At 43.6% G+C, this 13,275-nt stretch overlaps 1 protein-coding gene across 6 annotated transcripts in view; it reads left to right on the forward strand.

Moving 5' to 3' along the window:
* The window catches only part of LOC110490127 (Krueppel-like factor 8), a 112,755-nt gene extending 100,498 nt beyond the window's left edge, over positions 1-12,257 (forward strand). For all 6 annotated transcript variants that reach the window (XM_036944432.1, XM_036944427.1, XM_036944428.1 and 3 more), the window contains exons 6-7: positions 5,380-5,522; positions 7,810-12,257. In XM_036944432.1, the coding sequence (XP_036800327.1) occupies positions 5,380-5,522; positions 7,810-7,991 (325 nt within the window). In that variant the 3' untranslated portion in view covers positions 7,992-12,257. The remainder of the gene's footprint in view (positions 1-5,379; positions 5,523-7,809) is intronic.
* Positions 12,258-13,275: the final 1,018 nt, after the last annotated feature.

Here is a 13,275-nt window from a genome sequence, read left to right on the forward strand (position 1 = left end):
TAGGTTGAATTTGCCCCTTCACTGGGGGTTTGGCTGTGGTGAGCTGGGCCCGTCCCTCCTCTCCTCTCTCTGGCATTAATCACATTACTGCAGCACTGCTCTTCTCTGGACCCTTACATAACCTCTGAACACTGGAGGAGAGGCAGTGTGTATGTGGCACACAATGTGTAGTGAGGCAGCAACCGAGAGAGACAGAATGTATTCATGTGTATCTCTATTTGGTAGGAGGATGCAGCAACCTCAACACCCCAAGGCGTAGCTTTGTGTGTGTGTGTCAGAGCTTGCTGCACTCTATCTAACTGAAATGCAGGGTGTGTGCTTGGAGAGTTCACTTAGCTGACGTGTGTGTGTGTGTGTGTGTGTGTGTGTGTGTGTGTGTGTGTGTGTGTGTGTGTGTGTGTGTGTGTGTGTGTGTGTGTGTGTGTGTGTGTGTGTGTGTGTGTGTGTGTGTGTGTGTGTGTGTGTGTGTGTGTGTGTGTGTGTGTGTGTGTGTGTGTGTGTGTCAGAGCTTGCTGCACTCGATCTAACTGAAATGCAGGGTGTGTGCTTGGAGAGTTCACTTAGCTGACGTGTGTTTGTGTGTTTGTGTGTGTTGCTGGGCAGGGTTGTCACAGAACTGGGTGTAAACAAGGTTACGTAATGCAGTTTGCCGTCACACCTCCTTATAAACGGTTTGGAGAGAGAGAAAGAGAAGGAGCGGGGTGAGTGTGTTAGAGGCGGGATGGGGTGAAGAAGGAATACTATTCTATTCTTTAGTGTGTTTGAGCCAACGACAGAGAGAGAGAGAGAGAGAGAGAGAGAGAGAGAGAGGAAAAGGAATGAACTAGTTGGCAGGCAGGCTGGAGAAAGGGAAGGCCGGCCGCGAGGAACCCGGAGGATGGGAGGGAAAGCGAGAGGAAGGAAAGGAGGGAAGAGAGAGGAGAGATCAGCATTGAACTGGAAGCTGTCCAGCTGTATGGGTTTTCAACACTTACTCTCTAGCCCTCTCTGCTGCCTGTGGCCTGTAACTTCACCCAGGGATCATAGATCACTATTAACTGTGATAAACCTAAACAATAAACTTAGTCATCAGTGATTACCAGGAGTGAGGCTCTGTTAGAATCATTTAAATTAACATGGTGTATTTGACTATTATGTATGTATACTGAACAAAAATATAAATGCAACAATTTCAAAGATTTTACTGAGTTACAGTTCATTGAAATCCACACATTAGGCCATATCTATGGATTTCACATGACTGGGAATACAGATATGCATCTGTTGGTCACAGATACCTTAAATATAATGTAGGAGCGTGGATCAGAGAACCAAATCTAATTTTATTTGTCACATACACATGGTTAGCAGATGTTAATGCGAGTGTAGCGAAATGCTTGTGCTTCTTGTTCCGACAATGCAGTAATAACCAACGAGTAATCTAACCTAACAATTTCACAACAACTACCTTATACACACAAGTGTAAAGGGATGAAGAATATGTACATAAAGATATATGAATGAGTGATGGTACAGAACGGCATAGGCAAGATGCAGTAGATGGTATTGAGTACAGCATATACATATGAGATGAGTAATGTAGGGTATGTAAACATTATATTAAGTGGCATTGTTTAAAGTGGCTAGTGATACATTTTTTACATCAATCTCCATTATTAAAGTGAGCTTGAGTTGTGTCAGTATGTTGGCAGCAGCCACTCAATGTTAGTGGTGGCTGTTAACAGTCTGATGGCCTTGAGATAGAAGGTGTTTTCAGTCTCTCGGTCCCTGCTTTGATGCACTTGTACTGACCTCGTCTTCTGGATGATAACGGGGTGAACAGGCAGTGGCTCTGGTGGTTGTTGTCCTTGATGATCTTTATGGCCTTCCTGTGACATCGGTTGGTGTAGGTGTCCTGGAGGGCAGGTAGTTTGCCCCCGTGATGCGTTGTGCAGACCTCACTACCCTCTGGAGAGCTTTACGGTTGTGGACGGAGCAGTTGCCGTACCAGGCAGTGATACAGCCCGGCAGGATGCTCTCGATTGTGCATCTGTAAAAGTTTGTGAGTGCTTTTGGTGATTTCTTCAGGCTCCTGAGGTTGAAGAGGTGCTGCTGCGCCTTCTTCACCACGCTGTCTGTGTGGGTGGACCAATTCAGTTTGTCCGTGATGTGTACGCCGAGGAACTTAACTTTCTACCCTCTCCACTACTGTCCCGTCGATGTGGATAGGGGGGGGTGTTCCCTCTGCTGTTTCCTGAAGTCCACGATCACCTCCTTTGTTTTGTTGACGTTGAGTGTGAGGTTATTTTCCTGACACCATACTCCGAGGGCCCTCACCTCCTCCCTGTAGGCTGTCTTGCCGTTGTTGGTAATCATGCCTAACACTGTAGTATTGTCTGCAAACTTGATGATTGAGTTGGATGCATGGCCACCCAGTCATGGGTGAACAGGGAGTACAGGAGAGGGCTGAGAACGCATCCTTGTGGGGCCCCAGTGTTGAGGATCAGCGGGGTGGAGATGTTGTTACCTACCCTCACCACCTGGGGGCGGCCCGTCAGGAAGTCCAGTACCCAGTTGCACAGGGCGGGGTCGAGACCCAGGGTCTCGAGCTTGATGACGAGTTTGGAGGGTACTATGGTGTTAAATGCTGAGCTGTAGTCGATGAACAGCATTCTCACATAGGTATTCCTCTTGTCCAGATGGGTTAGGGCAGTGTGCAGTGTGATGGCGATTGCGTCATCTGTGGACCTATTTGGGCGGTAAGCAAATTGGAGTGGGTCTAGGGTGTCAGGTAGGGTGGAGGTGATATGGTCCTTGACTAGTCTCTCAAAGCACTTCATGATGCACTTCATGATGACGGAAGTGAGTTCTACAGTTACCTTAGCTTTCTTGGGAACAGGAACAATGGTGGCCCTCTTGAAGCATGTGGGAACAGCAGACTGAGGATAAGGATTGACTAAGGATTGATTGAATATGTCCGTAAACACACCAGCCAGCTGGTCTGCGCATGCTCTGAGGACGCGGTTGGCGATGCCGTCTGGGCCTGCAGCCTTGCGAGGGTTAATACGTTTAAATGTTTTACTCACGTCGGCTGCAGTAAAGGAGAGTCCACAGGTTTTGGTAGCGGGCCGTGTCAGTGGCACTGTATTGTCCTCAAAGTGAGCAAAGAAGTTGTTGTCTGTCTGGGAGCAAGACATCCTGGTCCGCGACGGGGCTGGTTTTCTTTTTGTAATCCGTGATTGACTGTAGACCCTGCAACATACCTCTTGTGTCTGAGCCGTTGAATTGCGACTCTACCTTGTCTCTATACTGATGCTTAACTTGTTTGATTGCCTTGCGGAGGGAATGGCTACACTGTTTGTATTCGGTCAGTCATTATTTTGCCTCATGTGGCCACCATTTGCCTCATGTGGCACAACACAGGCTGTTGATTGTGACCTGTGGAATGTTGTCCCACTCCTCTTCAATGGCTGTGCAAAGTTGCTGGATATAGGCGGGAAATGGAACACGCTGTCGTACACGTTGATCCAGAGCATCCCAAACATGCTCAATGTGTGACATGTCTGGCGAGTATGCAGGCTATGGGAAGAAATGGGGCATTTTCAGCTTCCAGGAATTGTGTACAGATCCTTGCAACATGGGGCCGTGCATTATCATGCTGAAATATGAGGTGATGGCGGCAGATGAATGGCACGACAATGGTCCTCAGGATCTCGTCACGGTATCTCTGTGCATTCAAATTGCCATCGATAAAATGCATTTGAGTTTGTTGTCAATAGTTTATGCCTGCACATACCGTAACCCCACCACCACGGGGCACTCTGTTCACAACATTGACATCGGAAAACCGCTTACCCACACAATGCCATACACACTGTCTGCCATCTGCCCGGTACAGTTGAAACCGGGATTCATCCATGAAGAGTAAACTTCTCCAGTGTGCCAGTGACCATCGAAGGTGGGCATTTTACCACTGAAGTCGGTTACGATGCTGAACTGCAGTCAGATTAAGACCCACAGTTTCATCAGCTGTCAGACCATCCCGCAGGTGAAGAAGCCGAATGTGCAAGTCCTGGGCTGCATAGTCACATGTAGTCTGTGGTTGTGAGGCCGGCTGGACGTACTGCCGAATTCTCTAAAATTATGTTAGAGGCTGCTTATGGTAGAGAAATGAACATTCAATTCTCTGGCAACAGCTCTCATGGACATTCCTGCAGTCAACATGCCAATTCAATGCTCCCTCCAAACTTGAGGCAGCTGTGGCATTGTGTTGTGTGACCAAACTGCACATTTTATAGTGGCCTTTTATTGTCCCCAGCACAAGGTGCACCTGTGTAATCGTCATGCTGTTTAATTAACGTCTTGATTGACACCTGTCAGATGGATGGATTATCTTGGCAAAGGCAACGCTTACTAACAGGGATTTAAACAAATTTGTGCACAACATTTTTGAGAAATAAGCTGTTTGTTGGAATGGAACAGTTCTGGGATCTTTATTTCAGCTCATGAAAGATGGGACCAATACTTTACATGTTGTGTTTATATTTCTGTTCAGTGTAGATCCCTCATGTAGCCATGTCCAAATACGTAGGGGCGAATCACAACTTCCCATTGATATCAATGCTTGACTAAGTAAATAAAATTGGAAGTTAGGATTCGCCACCGAATAGTGTCACCTAATGATGATGCAGCAATGACAAAATCATTTGTAAGACTTCTATTCATCAATCACACAGATCCGTACAATAGAGTGCATGAACAATAAACTCATGGATAGGTTTTAATTGTCCAGTCAGCCACACTAGGGCAGTTCCCTATAGGTGTTACATCACAGTCCTTTCCTTCTAGGTTTAGTTAGGGCTTAGACAGTATGGGTGGGGTTGGGGAGGTAAACCTTATAGAACATGTCTGCTTGTGTAACACTAACATTTAAAGACCTTTTATCAAGCCCACATTAAGTATTTCAATATGTTGTTGTTGTTATACTCATATTCTATTGGATGTCATGTACTTGTGTTTTCTATTGTTTTAGTGACTATTTGTATGTGCATTGTGGCTGTGTAAAGGCCCTTACCTGCCCAGAGACTACTGGTGCAAATGACCTCTTTTCTACCCCCAGCACATTTCCATGGAAGTTGCACTACTGTAATATTCGTGTTGGTTAATGTGCACTGTCCCGGTGAAATTCAAATTCAAATAATGATCCTAATAATATTTCAAATATGATTTGAACCCAGGTCTGAAGAGTTAATATACCGGTAGCTAGCTGCTTTCTAGTAATCCTGCTAATACAGGTGATCCTCTGACATTCTGTCATTTCACTAAATACATAACTTAGTGCATCTCACTCCAGCCTCACCCATATAATGTCTGCCCTCTCTCTCTCTTTGTCACTCTCAGGTCGGGCGTAGACATGGACATGCAGGTGGATCCTGATTCGCCGGATATGAAGAGGAGGCGTGTCCATATGTGTGACTATGATGGCTGTAACAAGGTGTACACCAAGAGCTCACACCTTAAAGCCCACCGCAGGATACACACAGGTAACACCAGTGTTGGGAAAGTAATATATTACTAACTGAAACTTTTTGGGCAAAAGTAACGTTACTTTACAATATTACTTTGTGTGGTAAGTAACGAGTTATATTCATTTGCTTTGCTTTCATGGGAAAAAAATCCCAATCTCACCGTTTATTTCATTGTGTGTTTGACTGTCAGAGGGAGCAGGGCGAGCCGTGCGTACTGATAGGCTACTTACTAAGTCAGGTTGGATCACTGCTTTCTCCTTCCATCTGTGGCGCTGCTTAATTAGCCGTATACTGTATACTGTAAGCCACAGATCTGTACACATTTCCTCTCCTTTCATTGAAAATCTTTCCTTGGAGCCGCCAGTTCTTTCTGTTAGACCTCACATACACAGCCTATAGAGATGCATAGACATCAGAGGTGCGCCCTCTATACATTTCTATGGACAGCAGCCCGTCATTATATTTCTCAAAACACCCTTTCTCCGCTCGCTCAAGAACTAAATGAGGAAACAAGTCGAGATCGGATCATGGAAACACACCCGGTGGAGGAAAGATTCTGAAAGTAACACACACGTTGTTTGACAAAGTAACTGTAATAAAATAACCCAAGTAATGCATTACTTTACTCTGTTGCTCATAAAATGTATCAGATTACGTTACTTGTTAGTTCTGTAACGCGATACCCCCAACACTGGGTAACACACACCGTGACCTGCCCACATACTCATCTATAGCCAATGACTGATCCAGGGCCCGCATTCTGGAGCCTAGTGTTGCCCATCTCCCGTCCTCAAGTACCCCCAACAGTACACATTTTTATTGCAGGCCCAGACAAGCACACCTGATTCAATTGATCATCAAGCCCTAAATTAGTTCAATGAGGTATGTTTGACCCAGGCTACACACTTTTTATGCTGTTGGGAGTTCTCGACGACTGGAGTTGGGAAACACTGCTGTAGCCAATGAATAGCCACTGCTGTAGCCAATGAATAGCCACTGCCGTAGCCAATGAATAGCCACTGCTGTAGCCAATGAATAGCCACTGCTGTAGCCAATGAATAGCCACTGCTGTAGCCAATGAATAGCCACTGCTGTAGCCAATTAATATCCACTGCTGTAGCCCACTGCTCTTAAATGCTAGTAAAACTAAGTGCATGCTCTTCAACCGATTGCTGCCCGCACCCGCCTGCCCGACTAGCATCACTACTCTGGACGGTTCTGACTTAGAATATGTGGACAACTACAAATGCCTAGGTGTCTGGTTTGACTGTAAACTCTCCTTCCAGACTCATATCAAACATCTCCAATCCAAAATTAAATCTAGAATCGGCTTCCTATTTCGCAAACAAAGCCTCCTTCACCCATGCTGCCAAACATACCCTCGTACAAAATAGCCTCCATCACTCTACTCAGCAAATTGGATGCAGTCTATCACAATGCCGTCTGTTTTGTCACCAAAGACCCATATACTACCCACCACTGCGCCCTGTATGCTCTCACTGCGATCCGTACGCTCTCACTGGCTGGCCCTCACTACATATCCGTCGCCAAACCCACTGGCTCCAGGTCATCTATAAGTCTTTGCTAGGTAAAGCCCCGCCTTATTTCAGCTCACTGGTCACCATAGCAACACCAACCCGTAGCAAGCGCTCCAGTCGGTACATCTCACTGGTCATCCCCAAAGCTAACACCCCCGTAGGCTGCCTTTCCTTCCAGTTCTCTGCTGCCAATGACTGGAACGAACTGCAAAAATCACTGAAGCTGGAGACTTATATCTTACCGATTGCTGCACCTGTACACAGCCCATCTGTAAATGGCACAACCAACTCCCTCATCCCCATATTGTTATTTACCCTCTTGCTCTTTTGCACCCCAGTATCTCTACTTCATATCATCGTCTGTACATCTATCACTACAGTGTTAATGATAAGTTGTAATTATTTCACCTCTATGGCCTATTTGTTGCCTTACCTCCCTACTCTTACTACATTTGCACACACTGTATATAGATTTTTCTATTGCGTTATTGACTGTACGTCTGTTTATTCCATGTGTAACTCTGTGTTGTTGTTTTTGTCGCACTGCTTTGCTTTATGTTGGCCAGATCACAGTTGTGAATGAGAACTTGTTCTCAACTGGCCTACCTGGTTAATAAAGGTGGAAAAAGTTATTTAAAAAAATAGGCAGTAGATCTATACTATAACTTCTTATCTGAAGATGCCTCGTTTTTTTTCAATTACATGCACTGAATGTACTTCCTATTAAACCAATCAACCAACTAACTCTGTCTTCTTCCCTGTAGGAGAGAAGCCATACCACTGTACATGGGAGGGCTGTACCTGGAGGTTCGCCCGGTCAGACGAGCTGACACGACACTTCCGTAAACACACGGGCATCAAGCCCTTCCGCTGCACCGACTGTGACCGCTCCTTCTCCCGGTCCGACCACCTAGCCCTGCACCGGAGACGCCACGTCATGATGTGAACCATGACCTCTGGCCCCTGATCTTTAAACCCTTCCCCCTACTACCATCCCCCCCCCCCCCCCCCCCCCCCACCCCCCCGGGTACTCAACTGAAACTCAGAAGGGAGGGGCTAAACCCTGAATGGTCACTTCCTGTTCCTGTCTCTTTTCTCTCCTCGTCCTCTAATTTGAACTGTGGGTCATCATGGAGATCAGGAAATGAAAGAGGTGGAGAACACAGATTGCAAAGTAAATGATGAGAGCAGTTCATTGTTGTTATTTGGTTGCCCAGCACCTGAAGGGGGAGTCCACCACTCTTCACAGCCACTCTCACCCCAATGCTTACCTTCTCATCTCTCCCTCACACCCCACTCAGTGTGACCATGGCATGACACCATCCTCCTCTATGGCTTCCTATCCTATCCTGGACTGAGAGAGAGACAGAGAACGGACTTTGAAATGATGCAGGGATGCCTAAACCATACACTCAGCTCTGAGGAAGAAGATGAGGGAGGAAGAGAACGGAGAGGAGGTGAAGGGGGCGGGGAAGGATATGTGGCTTTTGTCTTGTTTGTTGATTTCAGAGGGGAAGATACTGTAGATACCTTTACTGTATTTTCCTTCTCAACTTCTGTGATCCTGCATTGTGTGTGTGTGTGTGTGCGTGCGTGCGTGCGTTAGTGAAGCGTGTGCTATTTAAAGACAGTTGAAGATGCATAAAGTCCTTTCCTCCATATTCTTCCCGAGCAGAGTTCGCAGACCCCTCGGAGTGTGTGGGGTAGAACTGTTCTATTCTATCTAATTCAACCCCCCCTCCACTCCCCCTTCCCCTAAAACAGGGAGCTACAAGACTGTGAATTTTTATTAAGATTCTGTTTTCCTCCATTTCAATCAGAAATGAAATCATGTTCACTTGCCCCACATTTTTAACTTGTTTGTTCAGTAACAGTATTTGTTGTTTTAAAAAAGGCCTTTTTTCCTTCTTCTCCTTCCCTCCTTCTCTTTGCCAGTGAATGGCTCTTAACAGAATAACATCCCTTTTTTTTGTATATTTCAAATCCTTAGATTGTGTTTGAGGCTGTGAAAGTATAAGAAAAAAAAGTTTGAGATTACAAATGGAACTCTCGCAGGGATCTAGGGGAGCTTGTGTGTGTGTTTTTTGCGTGTCTATGGACGTGTGTGTGTGTGTGTGTGTGTGGAACAAATAATCAGAACTGATGATTTTAGAAGTGTGTGTTTGGGGCAGCAGAGTGTTACCTCTTGCTCGTCGGCGCCTTAATGAATCAAAGTCAATCTGAGAAACTCTGGTTTTAGAAACGCGCATTTATTTTGGTCTTCAGGGTTACCCAGGAAACGGGGTCTTATCGCCCTGACGACAGGTCACGAGGCACTCTCTTTTTTGTTACAAGCATTTCTACCCAGACTCAGATCAGGGCTTGTATTTACAGAGTCACAGAGTAAGATTTTTGATCTAGGATCAGATCTGCCCTTTCCATACGATCTTATTCATTATGATCTAAAAAGGCAAAACCGATCCTAGATCAGGAATTTACTGATCTTCATGTCTTAAGCTGGCTGTTTTTAGCTCCTGCTCTCTGGGTTCACTTGATTATGCAACTTCCACAGACCTCACTCCTTACGCTGTACTGGGGTCAGTGGATAAGTATGTGTTGCTAGTGGAACATACAAAGAGCTCACTCCAAAGTGCTGTTATGGAGTAAGTAGCAACATACATCTTGCTACTGGGACATACACAGATCTTGCTCCTAAGGGCTGTACTGAAGCCAGTGGCTAAGTACGTGTTGCCACTGGAACGCACAGCTCCTGTGGTACTAGTGCTGAGTGATTAACTGAAATGTCGGTTATTTTAAGTTTTTCAAACAACTAATTGACCAACATCAGTTCAATTATTTAAATTCCATTGTTCCGTTTTTTTTTCAGTGAGCTCATTGCACAGTTTCTGTACAAATAAATCAGATATAGACTGAAATGTTTGATGTGGGAGGGAGTTGTAGTTTCAACAGGGCCAATATTCCAAATAGTTTAGCTCATAAAACGCGGTGAATAACTACAATGACCATAATCCATTGCGCATCTACTTGTCTGGTCTATGTTTTCTTTTACGCCAGCTAAAAAGAAGAAGAATGCGTGATCGTGAGAGGATGCAGAGAGCAGCTGTTGGTTCGCAAGGTATCTGTACCTGCAAATACATGATCTAAGTGATTGATAGTTGGTATTCAGCAGTCATAAAATATGCGTTATTTACTTTGAAGCACTACTAAAATAGTGATTTTGTCAGACAGCAGGCAGCAGCTCAATAGAGATGAGATGAGTTGGAATGAAATACAAATACAAAACTACACCTCCCTCCTACATCAAACAGTTCTGGCTGTAAAGTCATCAAATAAAACAAATGTAATATACACAACAGCTGAAATATTTGATTAAAGTAAAGTGATGTGAATAAATGTTGGTTAATATAAGTGATGCACAGTAATGGGCAGTCACTACCTCCATGGGACTTTTGTTATTTGTTTTGTCCTGTGTTATTACAGCATTCAACCCGCATAATGCATAGTGCATTTAATGTTTTTTTTTTTTTTAAATCATCAAAACCGCGATTATATTTGAATAGTTGAACCCGAAACCGAACCGACCTCAAAAAGTACTAATCGCTCAGCACTATGTGGGACATGCATACAGAGAGGGCATACTTGAGGACATGTAAAACAAATTGTTTGGCTGTCTCGTTAGCAGTCGCAGCAGCCATAATCATTTCAAACGCTAGCTAAATAAAACACGAGCGAATTGTAACATCCCTTTTCTGTTGACAATTTAAAAAACTAAATGCAGATAATGCTTGTCTGACTCTGAGCCCAGCCTTGGTGTGAGTTGAGTTGAGCGCATGCCGGAAGCAGCGAGAGATCTTATTGGTCCACACAGAGCAATGCAATGTTCCTATGAGTTTCTCTCATTCTCTGCTTCGACTCCTAACAATGATACTAAGCACATCTTTCTAGAAGAGTATATGCATTTGATTGCAACTTGTTTTGTTTTGTAAACTGTTCATATTAGATGTTAAGGACTATGAGAATAATGAAAAAGAATAAGAAGTGTACATTCTGTATATAAATCAAAAAGCAAAATAAATGTAACAGGTGGAGTTCTATTTTTAACACTGACTAGACAATGTGAAAATATCATTTGTATTTTCTTTTCTCCTCTGTTGGATGGATTTACAAATGAAATGTGTATAAAAAGTTAAATTCCTTCTTTACAAAAAAAATCCCCCAAAATCGGTCCCTTTTGTGTTGTGCTCACTGTTGTTGCATGGAGAGTAGCATTTGTTTTTGTGAAGTCGGTGAGCATGTCGGTGTGAACATGGTGCCCTAACCTAACAGTTATGATGACCTGCAACAAGCACTGAAAAATCTGAAGAACCGTCTCGACCATATCCTTATCCCAAAAGTCACCCTATTCCCTACGTAGTGCATTACCTTAGGGTTCTGGTCAAAAGTAGTGCACTATATAGAGAGAAGGATGCAATTGTGGACACACCCCAATGCTGAAAAACTGATAATGTGTCATATCTGTTGTCGTCGGTCAAACCCACCTCAATGCATAGACATGGCAATGCCAGTGATATACAATACAAGACACCAACTCATCCATATGAAATAACATCAGAATAATTTTTTATGTACTCCATATACCACAAAGAAAACCATCCAGTAATACATCAATACACCACGATAGTGATGCCCTTGACCAAGAACATGCATCTATGGTTCAGACTTGGCAGCATACAACTGAAGACTTCATGACCATCTGCTCCTTACTGTATCTGAACAAGCACGTTTATCCACTATTCGCTAGTCACCCATCACTTCTACAATACGGCACCACATAATGTAAGGGTAGATTGATTGATTGTGTGTGTGTGTGTGTGTGTGTGTGCGCGCGTGTGTATTACTGAGCGTGTGTGAGTGTGCTTTTTCTTATCATTAATCAAAACTCTTTAAGAAATCATAATTTTAGGTATTTTTTATTGAATGCAGTAATTTATGGGCCAGTACTATATTACTCAGTGCAATGCAGTTATCGTTATAATAATACAAGTCATTAATATTATTTCTTTTGTATTTGTACAGAACAAATGTGTAAAGATCAGTGAGGAAAACGTGAGCTTTTTGATACTGTGAGATGTTGTTTCATTAAGTCAGTTTCCCCCTGTACAGTTGTGATTTACCCCACTCCTTTTATAGAATAAAATGTTTTTGGTTCAGATTGATGACGCAATGTCTTTATTGTTGACTTTTACGTGCTGCCGACACCAGCCACAGGCGTGCGTCCACATGCGCCGTCTCACACGTTGATTTTGTCCATCGACAAACACACATGAAACATTCATGGACTTGGTGTTGCTAGCTAATTTGTCCTGGAAGATAAACATTTGGTTGTTATTTAACCTGAAATTGCATTTAGTCCTTTTCTGCTGAGTCTTTGTATAATTTTTTAGTAGTGTGTGATTGCGGCCCGCAATTCGGGGCGTTCCTGCGGCTGCACAATTAAACTGGATGTAAAACAGCACATTTAAAGTATTCACTCAGTTTAAGTGTATTCATTTCAAATCGAATGTTATTGGTACACAGATTTAAACAGCACATTAATATTTCAACTGCACATTTCAAGCTTTCACTCAGTTTTTTGTTTTATTCGTATCAAATCTAATTTTGGTCGCATACACAGATTTGCAGATGTTAATGAAGGTGCAGCTGAATGCTGTTGTTACTAGCTCCAACAGTGCACTAGAATGTCTCGCAAATGCAATACATACCTTTTTTGTATCTTAACAACAAATCAAGAAATAACAATCCAAGTAGGTATATTAGTGAGACTATCAATACGCTGTGTGTATAGACAGAATACCATTGGGAAAAGATAATGGTACGTACAGTTTATTTTTTATTTAACCTTTTATTTAACTGGCTTTGCCTCTCAAGGACATTCAGAGACTCTATTGACAGTTAGGGCTGTCGCGGTGACCGTATTACCGGCACATCGGCGGTCACGAGTCATGAAGGCAGTCAAATTCCACGTGACCATTTAGTCACCGTAATTAGGCTTCTCCAAGCTCTGCTGATGGTCATTAGTAGCCTACCAAACTTGCTAACTGGTACTCAAGCACTCTATTGTCCCTTTAATCACTCTGACATCAATGGAAATGTAATGGAAAATCTAATCAAACACTTCATGAAAGCCCATGAATTCATGTTGCGCAACATTTCTATGGGCTATGCAATTG

Source organism: Oncorhynchus mykiss, chromosome 15 (assembly GCF_013265735.2).
Source record: "Oncorhynchus mykiss isolate Arlee chromosome 15, USDA_OmykA_1.1, whole genome shotgun sequence".
Taxonomy (NCBI): Eukaryota; Metazoa; Chordata; class Actinopteri; order Salmoniformes; family Salmonidae; genus Oncorhynchus; species Oncorhynchus mykiss.